The sequence below is a fragment of the Lineus longissimus genome, chromosome 4 (assembly GCF_910592395.1).
Source record: "Lineus longissimus chromosome 4, tnLinLong1.2, whole genome shotgun sequence".
Taxonomy (NCBI): Eukaryota; Metazoa; Nemertea; class Pilidiophora; order Heteronemertea; family Lineidae; genus Lineus; species Lineus longissimus.
The window spans coordinates 9,211,034-9,231,691 of NC_088311.1; the positions used below are offsets into that span (position 1 = coordinate 9,211,034).

At 40.5% G+C, this 20,658-nt stretch overlaps 2 protein-coding genes across 5 annotated transcripts in view; one reads left to right on the plus strand and one right to left on the minus strand.

Annotated features, from left to right (window-relative positions):
• Positions 1 to 237: 237 nt before the first annotated feature.
• On the minus strand, positions 238 to 19,234 carry LOC135486572 (uncharacterized). Of its 3 annotated transcripts, none has more exons than XM_064769454.1 (3): positions 19,117 to 19,234; positions 3,392 to 3,573; positions 238 to 2,639 (listed from the first exon to the last, which is right to left on the minus strand). In XM_064769454.1, exons 2-3 carry the CDS (start codon positions 3,554 to 3,556, stop codon positions 951 to 953), a joined length of 1,854 nt encoding a protein of 617 aa, XP_064625524.1. In that variant the 5' UTR covers positions 3,557 to 3,573; positions 19,117 to 19,234; the 3' UTR covers positions 238 to 950. The 3 variants fall into 3 exon arrangements, with proteins under 3 accessions (XP_064625524.1, XP_064625523.1, XP_064625522.1); XM_064769453.1 differs by lacking the exon at positions 19,117 to 19,234 and adding an exon at positions 7,549 to 7,667; XM_064769452.1 differs by lacking the exon at positions 19,117 to 19,234 and having other exon boundaries at positions 3,392 to 3,640.
• The window catches only part of LOC135486573 (uncharacterized), a 159,732-nt gene continuing 154,652 nt past the window's right edge, over positions 15,579 to 20,658 (plus strand). For both annotated transcript variants that reach the window (XM_064769455.1, XM_064769456.1), the window contains exon 1: positions 15,579 to 15,821. In XM_064769455.1, the coding sequence (XP_064625525.1) occupies positions 15,749 to 15,821 (73 nt within the window). In that variant the 5' untranslated portion in view covers positions 15,579 to 15,748. The remainder of the gene's footprint in view (positions 15,822 to 20,658) is intronic.

Genomic DNA, 20,658 nt, shown 5'->3' on the forward strand with positions numbered 1-20,658 from the left:
TACTGTTTGAATCACAACCTCGGCTATAGAGGGAAGAGAAGATAGATTTTTCCTTATATTGAAAGTTTATTGCTATCACTTCCACTAGCGGCCCTCAATACATACGTGCATACAGACATAACAAAATGGCGAGCAATAAAACATATGTTTCCACACGCTGCCTGAGACTCTTTATACCACTCCCCTTTACCTTCTCTTTGGTCTTGTGGCTTTTCTGTTATGGATAAAACTTCTCCGTTTGGTGTTGGGATGACACTTATCTGTACTTCTCTAATAAAACACTCTTGAGCTTCTCTGTATCTTTCCACACACTCTCTTCTCTACTCTCTCGAAAGTGCCTCAAAACTATCTCCAAAACTATTTGACCACATGGTAATTGGGCCGGGTTAACATGGTTTTAGGGATGTTTTAACGATCTCAAGACATTGCGGGTCAAGATGCGTTGACCTGGGCCCTGGTACACTTCTTACCAGTACAACAGACTTAGTGCGCGCTTAATACCCTTTGTGTAGGCGTCCGTCACTGGCGACAACCATCGGAAAGACAGGACCCTATACTCCTCTTTCACAAATCCTTCTTTATTCTGAGGGACTGAAATGTACAAATGCCCTCACATGTATACCAATTCCATTATGTACGCCCAAGACTAATATATAACAACTACAGGCCTTATGCGAAGTTACAATTAACTGGTGTAATGTGCAAATAAGACAGGTTACATGACCGCTTCGGACAAAAAATTAGGCTAAACTTGTTTCGGGTTTAGGCGGAAATCGTAGGCCTACACGGCATACCATTCAAACAATACTGGAAAATCACTGTAGCTCATCTATTACTGAATGGATTTTTGGTGAAAAAAAAGCCTGGCCTATTCAATTGCAGTTGATCAAATGTCGTCAGAACGTCATGGCAATATATCATTAAAATGAGTCTACAATTAAACTGCCACGTTAAGGCATCATATCAGCAAACTGCAAACTTCCGTCACCATTATACTTGTCTAAACAATTATGTCCAGTTTTACTTTTGCATGGCTGAAACACATTTGTTGTATAGTTAATCCAGCTGTCTTTGCCCCCGGTTATGGACCAATGCTGGGCATGCTGGTATATCTCCCGTCCGTAGCGGTTCCGAAAGCACAGTCCCGGATTTCTCGGCCCATTGACGAACTGTCCATCAAATAAAACCTGAGTTGGATTGCCATTAATTGATCGATCCCTATCCACCCTGGGCATCCCCCACATTTCTATCTTCCATCCCTTATAGAAAAGGTCCACTTGGCCTCCAGCCACACGGTAGTTTTCACAGCAAAAGGCTTTCTTGTTGTTTTGGAACCGAAAGCCTAATTTTTCAAATTTAGTTTTCAATTTACAAAACGCAGTGTAGTTTGCTGAGAGAAACATGATATCTGCGTCCACCTCCCACGGGAGTGCTTTCTCGAATTTCACTGCCCCCAATCCGGTCCCAGTATCGATTTCACATATGATTCCAGACTCATCGCATATACTCATCACTTTATTAACAGCATCGGCATTGGATTGCATGTCACACGGAGATCGGGCGTTCTTCTCATGGAACTTGAACACGTGTTTACTACAACTTCGCTTTATAACATGACTGCCTGCGTTTAAAAGTTTTAACAAGTCCCACTTTTCCATGAAGACCTGCCAGTCATTCCGGCGTGCACTTGACGTGTCCGTTTGGCGCACATGTAGCATGCTATCAGGGCAAACAACAGTTTCTCCGTTATGAAGAAATATACTCAGAAACCAGTCCTCGTAAAGTCCATTCGTTTCTTTCAAGTGGGCAGTGAAACGATGTTCTTTCAAATATTTTGTTGATGTTACAAATGGGCCCTGAATATAATCGCAGAATATACACTCGTGCAGCGACTCGTCATACCCTTCAAAGTACTTTAGCGAGTAGTTTCTATAAACGGACTGAAAACATCCTTTTTTCCAATGTCCAGTAGGGTACCGGATAGCACCGCCTGCCGCGACAACGTCCAGACTCTCTATTTCTCTGATCAAGCGTTCCAGTCTAGCATCGCCATCCAAACGTATAACATTGCGTGCTACAAACACATACATGGTTTTGACGCTCTTTAACATGTCGTTGAACACGGCTCCGTCACCTGAACAATTAGTATCGAATAAAACCAAATTATGAAGTCCTAATGCCTTAATTGAATGATGTTTCGAATGATGAACTGATATGAACACCATCATCTTAGTATTCACATTGTACACCGACTTTGCAAGTAGTTCAATCTCACTAACAACATCGGTCGGGTCACTATCGCAATACTGTTTCACGACGGTCACTAATTCCCATATCGGCCGACTATAATCACATTGTACTGTTTCAAATCCTTTGTCATAGAATGGATATCCATAAGAAGTATTACTGAACGATTCGGGACAAACACTTTTTGATGGACGCACACCTCTCTTATAGACTTGATCAGGGTCGATTTTCATATCCTTATACAAAGAGTTCATGATCTGCATTGCATTCTTTAAATGAGCAGCCGTTTTCGAGCCTCGCACGTGCTTCTTTGCGTTATGAATGAGTTTCCCCATTAACTTAAGTCGTTCAGCTGCTGACTTTAGCGAGAGTTCAGGGGGTTTGTCCCTCATCTAAAAAATAAGAAATGCGTATTTAGACAATACCACGACCATGTAACAACGGTGCGGTTTCTAACCAATAATTATACCGACTTTATAGGCCGCTATATATTGTCGGAATTTGTGACTGGTGACTTGATATAGGGCGAAGGGACTATCCCTTAAACTGTAACGGGCATATTCATTTGAATCAAACTATAGTAACCGACCCTTGAAGACGCAGTCTTGTTCGGAAAATCGGTAGCTTTTTCACAGATAAATCGGTCATACTGCTTTGACTGGAACCTGGTATCATTTATTGGATTTTCTAAAACAAACCATGATGTTATTTTAAGTGGTCCCATGGTACTACCCCGGAGTTTGCACCACTATACTACACGTTGAATTACAAAGCCATCAATTATGTCGACTGAGCTTGATGGAATTTCTCATAGCCTTTTAATAGTAGCAAGGGTGCGCTGCTACATTACTCCCCCTCCTGTGGAAAGTTGTGCCCCCACAACAGCGTTTTTCCGAGACCCGAATGTTTAATTAATTATCCAAAAACTTACCCAGCATCTGACTAATTCATAAACCCCGTTACCACTTCGGGTGCCAAGTAACAGTAACTTTGGCAAAGACCAAGACCAATTCGTCCAGCCACGCGGGGTTTTAAACCCACGACATCTATTTAGATACAAGGCCGCCATCGATCGAGTCTAACGGGAAATTCCCATTCAGTGTGAGCTATGAGTAAGTATCAATGATACCACTACTGCACTTACCCGTATGTATGGCCTGTCCGTATACAGCGTCTTTCTGAAGGAATATACATATTGTAAGCCAAAGCATACAATCACGCTCAGTAAGATCAACGAAAGCAGGAGGACAATCATGCGTTTGCTGAGACAGAATGTCTTCATGATTTTCAATGAATTGGCTAGCCCCATGCCGATAAGGGTATTTTCTGAAAAAGAAAATGTTTCTGATTTAACATGTTCAACAATACTGTACTGTGCCCGCATCTTTTAGGTATGTCAATTTCGAGCTCACTCCTCCATAATGCTTGTAAAGAAGCTCGAAAGGGTAATGACAACCTAAAAAAACAAGTCCGATCTGTTGGAAATAAATTCCTTAATGCTACTGAAATGTCTGCGCAAGAAGCATCATACTAAGCATTGCAACTGCCCCTTACCAAAAAGACCCGACAAGTTGTCTTCATTAACACGTCGCCACCAGATGACCGAACTCGTCTGCTAAAATCTCCAGAACACTTAGAATTGTTAGGGAGTGAATCTACTGATGTCTTTTCTTCAAATGATATGCAGAGATATGCCAAGCGCCCGAGAGAACTGAATCATTACTGCTTAGCAGATTACATAGCCTGCTTGAATATTGTATATCCCAAAGACCTTACTAGAGCATCTTACCCATACGAGGACAACTGTGATGATGCCATACGTATTGAAAGCGATTCCACTCCTAACCAGGTGGAGGACGCCATTGAGTACATCAACATTGTCTATCCAAGTGGTGTTAGAATCACTACAAGAGAAACTCCACGTGTACTGCGCTCTGTACTATGGGCGGTTATTTCCGCATAAATAGAGGTTGTCTCAAATAGACATTTTATGTCGTGTTATGACTCGAATAGACGTTTGGTGGCGCTCGTTTTAACGGAGACGTACCTGAAATAAACATATTGTGTCGTATCTCAAATAGACATACACTCAAATAGACGTTTGGTGGCGCTCGTATCTCAAATAAAGCGCCACCGAACGTCTATTTGAGTGTATGTCTATTTGAAAAGCGCCACCAAACGTCTATTTGAGTTATACACAAAAATCAGAAAACACGACAATATGTTTATTTGAGATACGAGCGCCACCAAACGTCTATTTGAGTGTATGTCTATTTGAAAAGCGCCACCAAACGTCTATTCGAGTCATAACACGACATAAAATGTCTATTTGAGACAACCTCTATTTATGCGGAAATAACCGCCCATACTGTACGCTATAATCAAAACACTGACCCAGAAAATTATTGCAGAGCAGCTCTTACTTTACATGCCTTGGCGCAATGAAACCAAAGACTTACTTGGCAAATATCAAACATATTCTGCTCATTATGAAGCAGTGAAAACTTTCCTGCAGCACAAGCAAGCTATGTACAATAGCAATTCCAATATCATCGATATCGTCATGCAATCTGCTGAAGCAGACCATCACAATGAAGACACTGAGACAGCTCCAAGTACATCTAAGCAAGATGCTGATGATCATAATACTCCCTCAGCACCTAGTCATGCACACCAGTTTTTTGACCCCCAAAGAAGTTTCAATCAACAAGGTTATGATATTGGCACCGACATACAACCAGCCACATACATACCTGATGACAAACTACTCCGCGGATGCATACCTGATGCTGACTATTATGCAACGATCCGCACGCTCAACCAAAAGCAACGAGACATATTTATACGTGTTAATAATTGGGTTAGAACCAAAAATCAGCCTCTGCGGCTTTTCTTAACTGGCGGTGCTGGAGTGGGCAAATCGGTACTAATACGAGCATTATATCAATCTTTACAAAGATATCTTGTTTCGCAGACAATTGACGATCTTGATCATATACGTGTTTTGAAGTGTGCCCCAACAGGTACCCTTTTAACATCGAGGGTTATACCATTCACAGCGCATTCAGTATACCTGTACAACAACAATTTCAACCATACACCCATGATCAATATCAAGCTGCTTATAATAAATATAAACACCTGCAAGTCTTAATCATTGATGAAATATCTCTGGTTAGCAATGTCATGATAAAACAGATAAGCGACCGATTAAATCAAATAAAACGCATAGGGAAAGAGCAAGAAAAGAACACATTTTTTGGCAACATTTTTTGGCAACAGGTGATCTCTACCAACTAAGGCCTTTTTCAGGTGTATTCCTGTTTCGCCTATTCCTGTTCCGCCTATTCCTGTTTCGCCTATTCATGTTTCGCCTAATTCCTGTTTCGCCTATTCCTGTTTCGCCTAATTCCTGTTTCGCCTATTCCTGTTTCGCCTAATTCCTGTTTAGCCTATTCCTGTTTCGCCTATTCAAATGTATTGCTAACCTCCCCACAGACGTAGGAATATGAACCGTCCCTTACTGACCGACCAAACCCGAGGAGAGCCACATTATGTACGCATTGACGAACGCATGTTACGCCTCAAAGAACAATACGTCAATGGAGAGAGGGACATAATGAGTTACGTTGATGCCATCAGTTACCTTGTCTGACATAATATCATGATATGTATTTTCCACCTTGTTTGACTTTATATGTGCTGTACCTACATGTATATTATGACATGGGTTTTACAGCTGATTTTGATCAAATAATTATGAGAATGTACAATATTATGTATTTTTATCAAAAACTCATGAATTCAGTTTTCATTCTGTTTCGCCTATTCCTGTTTACATAAAATAAACGACTGCTTTACTCTACTTAATCTATTAGTTTTTACTGTGTGTCAGTATGGTCCTATGGTCCTATGGTCAAATAAGTCCCGGACTGTCCCCGCTTTCAAGGTGACTCTTTCAAAACGGTCATGGCATAACAAAGTTGATGGCATTTGATTAGTCAAATTGTCATCACATCGTTAACATCATCCAATTGTCCCCTCACATTTTCCCCATAAAATGGACATGCATCCCTAAGGTTCCCCGTGGGAGAGTCGATTTATTGTAGGGGTACTGGAAAGTAGGCGAAACAGGAATAGGCGAAACAGGAATAGGCGAAACAGGAATTTTGGAGGCGAAACAGGAATAGGCGAAACAGGAATAGCGAAACAGGCATAAACCGATCAGCAACAAAGCACAAATATTCGCCCTCCCCATGGAATTGCCGTTTATATCAAAAATACATACACCATCCTTGACACCTACCATGCATCTGACAAACATTTCGAATACTCCATAATATTCACTCAATCACCTGACCACTGGTTTATCCAAGTAGTAATATTATATAAATCCAGGAATTATTCAAACCAACAGCTATTAACAGCTGTAGAAAAAATCACACAAAAAATAGACTCCTGTTATCCATATGTTATTGTGGGCGACTTCAACTTAAATGCACTAGCACCTGAAAATCACACAATCCTTTCACAGATACAATCACAGTTGCACGGCACGCAATTAATAATGCAACCTACTACAATATATGGCACCGCCATTGATTGAGTATTTACCAATACTTCCGAACCCATTGTTGAGGTTATCACATCCATGATCTCAGACCACGATGTCATTACCATACAATGTAAATAACAGAAATAATGATCTCCAGCAAATCCGCAAATCTTCGCTCATCTATTTCGGACCTAATATAACCCCACCTGCGCTGTATATTATCAGGATGGCACTGCAATGGTCTGCTGTTTCATTGATGACGTAGATGTTTACCATTAAGCCCCGCTTGATTAGGCGTTTGAAGACATAGATTGACTTCGTTGCGCAGCCAATGTGTACCATTCTAATACAACCCCAAATCAATTTTCAGCACAGACTCTGCAGCAAACCAGGCCACACCCATTGAACCCTATAAACAATTCTCAGCAAATGTCCATCTATAGTCAACTATAAATTCTACTATTACAGATTCAAATCATGCTGACCATTGCCGACATCCGGAAGCTCCAACGGCAAGATGGAACAATTGTCAAGAAACCCCTAAAAGCATACGTTGTCGCAGCAAACGATGAGATAACGTATAACACAGCAACCAGCCCAGACTAGAAGAAAATGAAAAAGGCAGTGATTGCAGACCACACGGGACATATCCGCTTGACAACGTACCACCCAGACCACTTTGAGAAGGTCAAATCAAACTCTACCCTGATACTATCGAACTACATCGCCAAAGAAAATGAACTGACCTGTACCAGAATGTCCAAAATAGCGAAGACCAGTATGCTAACTGTCTCACAGGATATCCGTCTCCAGGCCCTATTGGCTTTCCAGCCCGATACCCCACCAATTATGGAGATGAAAGACGTCTTGAAATCTCCGCCCAACAGCGCTCAATCGCCGGCACTATTATAAAGGTAAGCATACAAACTAGCAACAATGCAATTATATACACAATCATTTAAAAATTACTTCCACAGGAGATCCGCGTTGCCAGTATTAACCATAGTATTGATCACTGAGACAATAGCAACCTCGGCCTATTATCTTGACGTGGCCTCCTATCCCATCATTGATTTCCACCTCATATTAGTGAGGTTTCGCAACCGCCCGGTTAGGCCCTTCAACGACGTTTATCTATTGTTCAGGTAAACTCACACAATAGATAAACGTCGTCGTAGGGCCTAAACGGGTGGTTACGAAACCTCACTATTATGTATATTAAGTTCAGACATCTAGAAACTTGTATTGACACCAACAACCAGCAGCTACTTAGCATTGATTCTCTTCAAACAACTGCTCCTCAACATAATCTAACCTGACATAACTGAAACTGATCATATCCTCCATCTCTTATTTTCAGGATGAGGCACCACGAGAAGTTGGCGACCCCACCAACTCAGTTCTAGTTAGGAATCTGATAATGCAAAATTCTACTGAGAAGATTGAAGTGGCGCTCTGGCGTGCTAATGCCAACCAAGATATACAAATAGGGGACTATATCGCTATGTATAATGTCAAAACCTCGAACCGTGATGGTGTAATAGGCCTGAACTATAACACCAACTCGCGCCTGGAAGTAAGTATATCCATTCAAATCAACCCATTACCACATCCGGCCCTGGTCAAAACGGTATCCAGTAAAATAGGTACAGGTAAAATAGGTACGGGTAAAATAGGTACGGTAAAATAGGTACAGGTAAAATAGGTACGGGTAAACTAGGTACGGGTAAAATAGGTACCAGGTAAAATAGGTACGGGTAAAATAGGTACACAAAAAAGAGAAACTAGGTAAAATAGGTACAATCACAACATTTTATCTGAGTTTCCTGATTTTTTTAATTTTTCACTTTTTCAATGCTAATTGAGCTTATTGAAAGGGTTCACTTTATGATAATTTTGTTTTAATCAATTACTTGGAATGCTAATTAATGCTTGTTATTGAAATAATTCTCTAGTGATTGTTGTTTTTTTCTGGTGGTGATATCACTACCAACTAATGATTAACTGTTGCTAAGTAACTATGATTGATTGTTGTTAGAAAAATAGATTTGTCTGGTAGAACAGCAAGAGTGCACCAGCTGCTTTTTTCTGCTTTTGTATGGTTTCCAACAGCTTGGTATGGCCTCAATATTTTCTATGTCTCATGATTTTTTTCCCATAAAAAGTAAAAAGTAATCATTAAGAGAACTCTTTCAATAAGCATTGATAAAATCAGAAATAAAAGAATCATGATAAAAATATATGATCATACCTTTATATTACCTAGTTTCTCTTTTTTGTGTACCTATTTTACCCAGTACCTATTTTACCTAGCACCTATTTTACCCATACCTAATTTACCTGTACCTACTTTACCCGTACCTATTTTACCTCGTACCTATTTTACTGTACCTGTTTTACCCGTACCTAATTTACCTGTACCTATTTTACCTACATTCGGTCAAAACAACCCCACTTCTAGATGTTTAAATACACTCCTTACACATATGACAGTATATTTGCAGTCTCCATAAATTAAAATCAGCCCTAATAGTTGAAATGTACTTCCTCCGATGCATCATAAAATCAAGCCCAGAATGCCACTGCCTAACAAGTGTAAACTAGCTCAAAATAATATCTGTCTTCCATTCCAGCACAAGACCAAGCCAGATGATCGCAGAGACGTGGTATTTATTGCAGTTGACGATGTTTCATCAAACACAACTACTCTGCTAGCTGAGGAAACACTCCAGCAATATGTCATTCCTACAAACCTCCTCAATGATACCGTCCTCAAGTTGGCAGATCCTACAGTAGATGCCATCGAAGAGGCACTGCTGCAACTACTTCCCCTCAACGTTGAGGTTACAGCACAGGGCAACATAATCACCTCCATTGTGCAATAAGTCAATTAAATACACAACCACAATGATAATGGATATCTATATCAAACTATGACAGCTATACCACCCTTTAACAGGGAACTGGATAACATATAGCTTTCCAATATTTTGACATTGGTACAGGATCGACATTCATTACAACGGAGGACAAAGAAGCTCAACTCAGATATTCTACACAGAATCTACCTCGTACCACGCTTATCATATATTCTCTTATATTGTAACATTCGGCATTTTAAAATTGATACCACTCGCTTGTTCAGCATATACTCTTTTGTAAACCAATTACTTGTTATCAATATAAATATTATTAATTGGTGCTAATAATTCATATCTTTAGCTTCATCGCAATTTGTTACAACCCAACCAAGAAGCTCAACTCGGATATTCTACACAGAATCTCTATTGTAACTCGTACATTCACTTATATTGACACATTGGGCATTTATAATTAATACCACTCACTTGTTCAATATATACTCATTTGTAAACCAATTACTTATTATCAATGTAAATACTCTTGATTGGTGCTAAAATGTCATATCTTTATCGTTAGCGCAGTTCATTACAATGGAAGTCCAAGAAGCCAACCAAGAAGCTCAACTCGGATATTCTACACAGAATCTCTATTGTAACTCGTACATTCACTTATATTGACACATTGGGCATTTATAATTAATACCACTCACTTGTTCAATATATACTCATTTGTAAACCAATTACTTATTATCAATGTAAATACTCTTGATTGGTGCTAAAATTTCATATCTTTAGCGTTATCGCAGATCATTACAATGCATGTCCAAGAACCTAAACTCTGACATTCTACACAGAATCTCTCTCCTCAGAACCGTGATATTATATATCCACTTGTATTGTAACCTTGTGCATTTTAAAATTTAATACCACTCGCTTGATCAAAAGATACTGTAACCCTGGAAATTTTCGCAGGCTGTTTCATTTCGCCACCACTCGCTTCATCAAAAGATTCTGTAACCCTGGAAATTTCCGCAGGCTGTTTCATTTCGCTGATTTCGTGTCCCATTTTTCATGCCCGAATGTTAGATCCATCCGGAGGCTGTAAAAAATAAACTGGTGCTTTTCCAAGAAAAATATTTAGGAATATCCTTAGCCGCAAAATATAAATTTTTCCCATTGATTTTTGGCAAATCCACAAAAATAACCAGCCGCAAATATTTTCCGGGTTACAATACTCAATCGCATGTTATATCAATGTAAATAATATTGATTGGTGCTACTGATTTCTACTTTTATATTCACAACAACTGACAATAAAAGACACCATGTTTTGTAATACATCCAGTCTTCATCTCCTATCCTTGAATCAACAAAGCTGCATTCACACTGGCACCGCAACCCAGATTGAAAGGCTCTCAATTCGGTTGGAGACCTCCAAAGCGATTTAGGTGTTCACACTACAAGCGTTTCAAGACGCTTCCAAACCGTTTCACGCAAGTCACTTGTAAAACCAAATTGGCCAATCCGAATTGGCCAAGCCGGATTAGTCGGGCATGCACAGTCGGAGAAGGATGACGTGTTTCCGTTCCATCGCATGCAATTGATTTGCATTCTCCATCATGTTCATCGCATCCATTTTATTTTCATGTCAGGATTACAACGCAGTACCACAACGCAAGCTGGTACCCAGGTGAACCGGAAATGCCGCAAAAAATCAATGGGGACGAATAGTTAACACTACTTGTCATAGGCGGTGCTTCAGTGCCAATCCGACTTGAGTTCTGATAGTGTCAACACTTATGGTGATGTGAGTGAAAGCGTTTTGAGTTCAATCCGGATTCCCAAATGCAAATTCGGGAAGCCGGATTGAAGGCCCTTGCAGTGTGAACGCAGCATAACAGTCATTAACCTGGCGGAATTCGCACTTGACAAGACCACCAAGATTGAGTGACACAAACTTGGTCATGTCATTTCCATAATTGCACTTCACCAAATGTCTAGTTGTGCATTTATTCACCATGATAGCCAAACACAACATAAGGACACCAACAACTACTGCTTTCCTACTCTGTGACTAGTAACTATGAAGACTGGACAATCTTCTCGCAGAGTACTTCTCGATTAAATCTTTACATGCAACCTACCCTACCCTAAGACCAATCAGCAGCCGAACACAGCAGGGTTGGTGAACCTCTAATGACCTAAAGCCCCTTCAAACAAAAAGGCGAAGCTCTCTGGCCGACAGGCTTCTAGTTTGGTTGAACAGCTGTGGGTCTGTGCACACATATAATCATTCTTAAAACAGCAGCAAGTTAGGGCTGACCTGTTTTTATTACATTATTAGTGGTCATATCTTCACTATTCGTCCATGTTATGTACTGTAATGTGCACCATGTTTGTATTTGAATTGTATTGACTAGTTGAGACAATCATTGGACATTGTAGATTGTTCCTTTTGGTTATATCTCGTTATAGTTGTACCACCTTGGTACTATACTCCGTCAGGGGGGCGGATATGTTGCGTATTGAGCTAAGTTTTAGTATTGCCCTATTTTTGGGACAATCTGTATACAGTAGTCTACATTATGTTCTTGAGGTTTTCTCTACCACGTGGGTTTTTTCGCTCTTGCCAACTTCCGCCCAATGGAAGTGTTGTTTTGGTCATTTTCTCGCGAAAGTTTACCATTTTTTGCCACAAGCAAATGAATTCAATTTCTGCAAACCCGCACACTGTGGTGGAGAGGGTCCTCTCAACGTTCTGTAAGTACTGACAAGGTTAAATAATATGTAAAAGATGTTTTTATTTGGGCACAAAGTTGTGCATGTAATCTCATCGGGTGATGCCTGTTCACTTCGGACACCCGCGCTGGCTGAATAGCTCTCTGCTCCAGTTTATAGCAGTCTGTTGATAATCATGTAGTTCAATAGGTTCTTGATGATCTTTTTATGAGTTTCTGAGAGTGTTGTCCGTGTACACACTGTTTTAGGCCTAGAAATTGAGGCTGAATTGGGCTACAGGTCATGCCAAAATTTGTCACATGTAGTTCCATCTTATAACGCCAGAGGGCGACTGTGTAGTGTTGGTGAGTTTACAGCTTTTGTAGTTGTATTTGTTTTCAGATCTGAAATATTTTAGTTCTGTTAGTTATGAGTCCTGTATTTGTGTATTTGCAGAAAACCATATCACACCTTACATCGTAAGAATAAAGGCTTGGTCTAAGACATTGAAGTTAAATCCGGAGCACAGTTCGTCCTTTCCCCTCTCTGGTCCACACACACATATGAATCAAATTATTTCTTACCAGCCTGGTTTCCAAGATGGCACCTTCACTGATCCCCACTCCTTCTAAAGATTTCTGGATCCGCTACTCTCAAATAATTTTAATTTGATTGCATGATATATCCCCGGAGATATATCACAACTATGGAATTTTCAAATGTCATGAAACAACATGTAGGATTTCACTCTCCTACCAGGGCAAAAAAGATGTTTCACAGACTGAGAATGCATCACCCCAGAGTGCGGTAACCGAAGCATCACTACTATCATGGACGTAGAGGTAAAATAGTCTCCATCAGAAATCAGATCTACAAAAAATAGCCTGCACAGATTTAATAGATCGCTTAGCCGAGTGAGTCAACAAGAACTTGGCTTAAAGTCTTCTATAAAGCGACTGACATTCTATCCTTGGACATTTCAAACTTCCTCACCAGCATTTTCAAACTTGGTATTGATCTAGCGTAAATTCGGGTCGACCCGTCCAACCGTAGTACATAGTAACATGGCCTCTAGTCTGCATATTCCTCTGAAACGTCCCCATCCCAATGGAAAATGACTGACGAAATAACTTTCTTCGAAATCTCCTATTGCAAACCTCAGCCAACCTAGTCCTCGGGCTATTTAGGATTGAAGGAATGAACGGCAGAGAAATCCGTTCTCTTCGCTTAACACCACTGCCCGAAGTCCATTTTAATGGGGTATTGGGAAACTATTGATAACAAAACACAGCTCGATGATCCTCGATGGCATGAGAGATGAGAGTCAGGATGCTTACACTGTATATAAGTCCGCTCTTATTCTAAAAGCGCGTTGTTCGTTCTAGGATGGCGCACCAGCTCTATCTAACTAAAAGTAAATAACTTTGCACTCCTACCTGGAGGTATCGTCAGTGTTGGCAGGGCATTGTTGAGCAAGCGCGAGCTGGCGAACCTGTGTTCAAGGTACCAATATACAGTAGAACCTCTCTATTAAGGACACCCTTGGGACTGACAAGAGAGGTGTCCTGATTAGTGAGGTCAACTTGAATATAAACAACCAATTTGGGACCAATACTAGTCCGCTGAGGGAGGTTCCACTGTAATTAGACAAGCCAGAGCCGAGAGCGGCTACCACTGTACTCCAGTGTAAGTGCCATGCGTCTCGGTATTCATCAGTCCATATCACTCCCAATGGTCAGTACTCCAGTTGCTATTGGGCATAGCTAGTGCCAGGAGCTGCTGCCATCTACACTATAGCGCTGATTGACAACATCTCTATTGGCAGACAAAATCCAGAGAGCTCCAGTAGCTGCTGCCATCTTGATTTACCTAGCGCCGATTGAGTAAATCGATTGTTAGTGGCAATACTTTACGAGATCTCTGGTCAGGACAAGCGTATCGCAGCCAGTGACAGCAGCAGCTGCATGCTGCCATCTAGATTGGGTGGAGTGCAAGACAATAAGGTAAATACTACATGTACTAGCAGAATAGAAGCAACACGTACAAGTAAAAGTATTTACCAGTGGTAACTCGTAAAATTACAAGTAAAAGGACACACATTTGGTGTTGCCGTTTCCATGAACTAGACTAGTAGACTACTTACGGTGTACTTGTTTGCAACCGTGATGTCTACTCATTCAGAGGCATTGGCAGGTTTTGTGATATTGCAAACTATTGTAGGGCTGTTATTTGACCCTTTGATATTTCTTTGAAAGTAGTGAAGTCTTTGGATGATACATGTATGCATAAAACTAGTTGAAATTAGAAGTATCTCATTCCATTCCCCGACAAATGGCGCTTTCTTCATCATGAAAAGAGCATTCAGATTGGATTGATTGTACGTGATGTTGATCTTCGGACGAGACACTTCACAATTGCTGCCCCGGCATTAAAAACACCCGTTGTGTTTGGGTGACTGTCAAGGTTGGTCTGGCAACATACCTTGGGATTTTAAAGTATTTAAGACAAAACTTTGTATTTAACACAAAATTTGGTATTTAAGACAAGACAAAATTTTGTAGTACATGTAATTACTTCATCATGTCTCAGAGTAACCAACTAGTTGGTTCCTCAAAGATTATTGGAATACATGTACCAATTGAAGTACATGTAGTTAGTACTTTTTGAGTAAACACTAGACGAGTAAACACTTCTACTAGTATATATACATAGTTTAAAGACCTACGCCATTTGCTAAATATTTGAGATTTGTAATCGAATTTGAAAATGTGAAAATGTGAAACTGTGCAAATACACGTACGTACTCCGATATAACTTTTCACAGCGTTGTTGTGTAGACGTTACATGTACATGCAAATACTCCCAGTTTCAGCAAATTCGAATGCATATTAACTGCACTGCGCCAATGTGTATAACTGCATTTCTATTTTACTGGAACGGCAGCATAAATTACGAACGGCGTTCCCCTTTATAGTAGAATATTTTGCTTCAAATTTTGCATACCTCTGGCAGTAAATTCTACAAATTTTAAGTGAAAGTATTTACCACATGTAACTAGTTTTTATTCCGACACCAACAGAACCCATCTCAATGCGCTAACACAGTCTATCGGCAATTTGTGATACCAACAACCCCATTAGTGTGGCGCTGAAGTCGTACGCGCTGCTGTGCGAGGCTTGCTTTCACTTACTGTACAGCCTGCGTCGAGCAGCGGTTTCGTTCGAAGGCCGAAGGATTGTGTGGGACTAATTCAGTGATGCCTGTGTTGGCCTTCCAGTAAGCATGCGATTTAAGACAATTTATTTACTTTAGCGGTGATACGATAGTTTTCGAGTTAAATATTTATAGAACAGAGCAGGATTTCACAATGGAGTTCTCTTGTGGATATTATAAATTGTACATATTTGTGTATTCTATTGGATTTATATATTCTCTATTGGGTAAGTTTATATGTTTTTCATTTTTGAAGCCTTATTACGTTTTGTAACTTTTGCTTGGTATATAGTATGCTTCAGCCTCATCCCACTTCAATTATCTTTTTGATAGTCGCACTATATATACATTGTACTGTACTACCAGGGAGTCTGCCGACATTTTCGCTAGATCATTTATAAGTGCATGTTGACCCGACAAATTTTTTTTTTTTGGGGGGGAATATTCCGGTTTTTAAAAGATGAAGGTTTTCTAAACTGTGTAGCTACCTATCTCCTGAGCCATTGAAAAGTCAGCTTTAAATTTTACCTTTGTAGTTAATGCCATAGCCCGAAAAATTAGCCCGATCTGTGTACCAAAAAAGGTTTTGTCATGGAGGTGCTTTTTACGCAAACTTCCCTGGTCTACTCATTATATCCACTGTTAAGAAGCAGTGAGCTTCGCGTTCTACAACAAATATTGCTGAATATTTTTCTAAATATTGATTTAGTAATAAATTACCAAAATTGAAAGCTATAGCTTTTTTATTATGAAAGTATAACCAAGATTGCCCGTCTATGCCACAGGAAGCTGCATATCACATTATTATCATAAACCACAGAAAAAAAATAAGAACAAACTGCCATTTCGGTCATCTGGACAGTCTCAAATACGACAGCTGGCGGCGTGTAACATCGCTCTTACATTGATACGTACATTTAGGCACTTGTAATTATTTATGTACATTGTTTACCAGAACAAGGCCTCCAGCATCAAAACTTAATTGCAAGCCAATGGCCTAAAAAGGACATAATCTACGAGTATTGTGTTCCGAAATATTTGGCCTCGTTCCTCTCATGAAATTCAATAAAATACCAAAGTACTTGGAGAATAACAGCAGAATATAATGTCTCGAAATTCATCTCTTTTGAGCTGATATAGGCATTTTGTTACGTTAAGTTGCCCGAATGTTGACTGGGAAGATGTTTTATTCATCATAATCAAAGTTTCAAGGACATCCCTGAAAGATGTTTTATTTTTGGCTAAAAGGGTATCGGGCATCCAATGGAGCAGATAGCCAACATCACAGCTGACATCGCGGGAGAATTGTCTTCGAAGTCAGAGGTATATAAATTCGATAATGTGTATCTTGTTTAAGGAGCTTTAAAAAAAGTAATTCGCAAGTTAGAATTCGTCATTGGAAATAACGTGTGGACTATATTTTAAGGGTAACGTGTATACGTTTTGTCAAACGTCGGACGGTGTGTGTTTCCAGTCGTGCAATAGTATTGCCCGTACATTCATCTGGTTGTATGCTACACCTCTCCAGGTTCCTGACTCAATCAATTCGTCGCCTCTAAAAGCAGCACTTCACAGTAAGGAATATTGATGCACAATAGCAAACTGTAAACGGACGCTAGTGGCCACACATCGCGTCCCCGCCTCTCCGCCAAGAACGCAGAGAATGCATGCCGGACCGCCCAACACACATCTGTCACAACCACCATTGCCGGCAGATTTCCCCCAAGCCAACTTTTTCATTGCATGACGTTGTGATGCGATCGCTGAGACCAACGTCATTAACTTCTTCTTTTCTGTAGCGCAAAATAAATGGTTTCTCGGCTATTGTTTCATCTCTTGGAACACAACGGCGTGGACACTTTCCACATTATCGTCATCTGAAGAAAAACACATCTTAACGACCACCGATTAATCTAGGATTTTTTTGCAACGAGTTGTACTGCCTCATCTCTGCAAACGGTCATCGACGTCATGTAGTGTATGTGCGTTTAATACTCTAGTGATGAGACGGAACGGATACGGTTTGCAACACATTCTGCCTGGCCCCAATTCTGCATGAGAAACAGGAAAGGACACACAGGACGAAAATAATCGTCATCATAATCTATCCGGTTTTATTATTTCGTTAATGCTGTCTGGACCAAACCAAATCTAACCAATAACTCATTGTGATTTTCTTTTTGAATTCGTATTCGATGTATAAACTGTCGTGTAAAGTCTAGGATATTGTACTTCTATTGCAACCAATGGGCGTGTAGTAGTTTGAAGTCAAGTGTCAATTTAAAAAAAACCGAAATGAAAATGTTTACATCCCGATTCAACAGAAAGGGACATGAATGCTTCAACACGTTACGACGTCACTCCGCTTACATGTACATAAACAGATAAATGCAGTGCCACTCAAGCCCTGTGCCAGGCCTCTGAGGAGGTCTGGGATGGTACATTTTGTCGCCGTCTTCGTGCATTGTTGGACAATTTACAATCATTTTGCGTTTGTTATCGGCTTTCAGGGCCCCGTCTTGTCACCAATCTTCAGACATGGGCCTTCAACACATTGTACCAAAGATCAAAGTTTGGAGGTTTGTGTGATGACCGATATTGTCGGGACATAAAGCGACCACCCGAGGGGACTGATGACACCATCTGCATTGTTAAAATCATAACAATGACAATTAGTATTAATATTTGGGCGGTGTGTGTTTGTCACAGCCTGTGGCCATGGCGGTAGCACCTCGCGGGGTTACATCACATTACCTAGGAACAATGAGCAATATTAATGCAAAAGGTATTCGGAACTATCTGGCCAAGAAAGATGCCCAACCGAAGATTCAATCCATGATACACAACAAAGCTCGGATATAAGGACTTTAACGTATATGTAGCTTGCATGTAGAATGTATATTCCGAGTCTGTTCATCATCTGATTTGAAGACAGCTTGGAGAAAAAAATTAGTAATTGGTAATCAGCGAGAGAGCAACAATATAAAATATTGATGATGTTTGAATAAGCTGCCGTGTTGTCGATACTCGAGTTATGCCTTCTCCCCGTCAAGATACATACATAGGTCATTGACCAATCGACAGTTAACAGAAACGTCTTGTGTGAGCAATGCAGAGTGTATGACCATAAAAGGACCCTGCGGCCACATAGCTATACATATTAGTCTAGCTCAGTACACCAATTTAAGGATCGATTACTGTTGACCCTTTGCAGGGGGAGAAAGGCAGGAAACAACATATGCCTAAAACTTTAATCTCATGAGCTAGACCCGCGGGACGGAAGGGACAATGAATATGCCTAATGACCGACCCCTGGGCTCTCTGAGCTGTTTAAAATTGCGCCCTGGCTGGCTTTGGGAAATAACGAGAAAGAAATATTTTCGTTAGGATTACACTCAATAGGACTTTGTTGCGTCTAAACAGAATACAACGAAGAACAACAATGTTAAACTCGATCAGCTACAAATATCACAAAGGACAACAACAAAGTAGAATTTAATCTTGCCTTGCTACTGTGCATACCTTGTAGTTAGGTCACGCGCGTGGCGAGTTAGCCATGTAGGAGCCTTTTCATTTTCATGTTTTCGGGGTCGGGTTCACGATAGTGATTCCGATAGTAATCGCAGCTGTGGCCTTGAGAATGTTGAAAAACCGGATCAGACAATGCTTAGCTTTTCAAAAACCCTCCGTATCTTTTCAAATCAAATGACATGCTCTGTTATCGCAGATCTGAAGTGAGAAACTGTATTGTTCAACACCACAAAATGGCAAATCCTCCTAGAAATGCATGGCTGGGTGAGTGAGATTGCCTCCCGGCCATCGAAGTAGTCATTCCTCCTGTCTTTGTTCGTACTTTCAAAAAGATTTTGTGGAACCGCAGCTTAATCGAGCTGCAACCTCCTCTGTTGTATACTGCTGTTATTGCTGGCTTCAACCAAGGATGTTGTGCCGCTGGTTCCCTTGTCCTTGCATTTGAACGCCAGCGTTGCCTTATGAGTAAACATGTACGTTACCAATGCCTGCTGGGAACTTTGCGTGTAAATCTGATCCTTCATTTTGCTCTTTCGTTTGTCCGCCTTCTCAAGCAAACTGCTCGCTCCCGCCGTTGCTATCACTTTTACATGTTCGTCGTGGCACCACGCTTCAAATACCCCGGCAATACCGTTCAATTCCTGTGATCCAGCTCGTTCATCTCTGTCACAGTGAACACCATGTATTACACAGATCCCTCCCCGGTCGATTGATCTCAGTGAGGGTATCTACCGATCTGAGATAGAAGAGGGCAGATCATTGATATAGCTGAGTGCCAGAAAATCTAATTTAGCCTTGATAGGAGTTGAGAGTGTACTCGCCATGGCGCGAGCCAAGCGTTGGAGGTTCAGAGAGCGAGGCAAGTGAAAACGAGTTGTAGCATCCCCGTGAAGCTACCAACAGTTTCCGTTGCATTGCAGGACCATGACTGACCGCCGCATAGTAATTATTCTTTCGATATCTAAAGCATTCCACCCATGGAGATGTGGTTATCATATTTGTTATTCAATATGGGGATTGTAATTTCATTCTGAAGTGGGCATTGTTTTAATTTGCGTTCTACGTTTTCCGATGTCACAGAATGTTAGTGCATGGTCTATTGTACAGTTCAATCATTTTTCAATAAAACATTATGACTAAGTCTTTGGTTAACCCTTCGTTTGATGAGAGGCCTCTTGAAAAAGATACAATATTTGCAACTAAAGCCACCAATTTTCCACAGGAAATATTTATCGATTTTTGGTGCTAATTGAATTCTTTTGGATTACATCGTGTCATGCAGTAGTACATGTACATGGACTTGTCAGTAGACACGTGAATACAAACGTGTAACCAGTGTCACAGTCACGATATTCTTGGACTTACCTCGTATTCTTGTCGGTAATACGAGCACGATCTCGGTCGAATGTCCCCAACAAGATATTCTATTTCCCAGCATTTCCCCAAACAGTCTGGTGAACAGATCTAGACGTTTGCAAATGTATTACCAATGTACGGCTTCATGTAACAAAGGCCTTTGTTGGGTAGGAGTAG

Excerpts from the sequence above, each read along its gene's own strand:
- LOC135486572 (XM_064769452.1), bottom strand. The coding sequence starts at position 3,631 with ATGCGGGCACAGTACAGTATTGTTGAACATGTTAAATCAGAAACATTT. Across the intron at positions 2,640-3,391 it reads CGGACAGGCCATACATACGG|ATGAGGGACAAACCCCCTGA; the intron begins GTAAGTGCAGTA and ends CTTATTTTTTAG.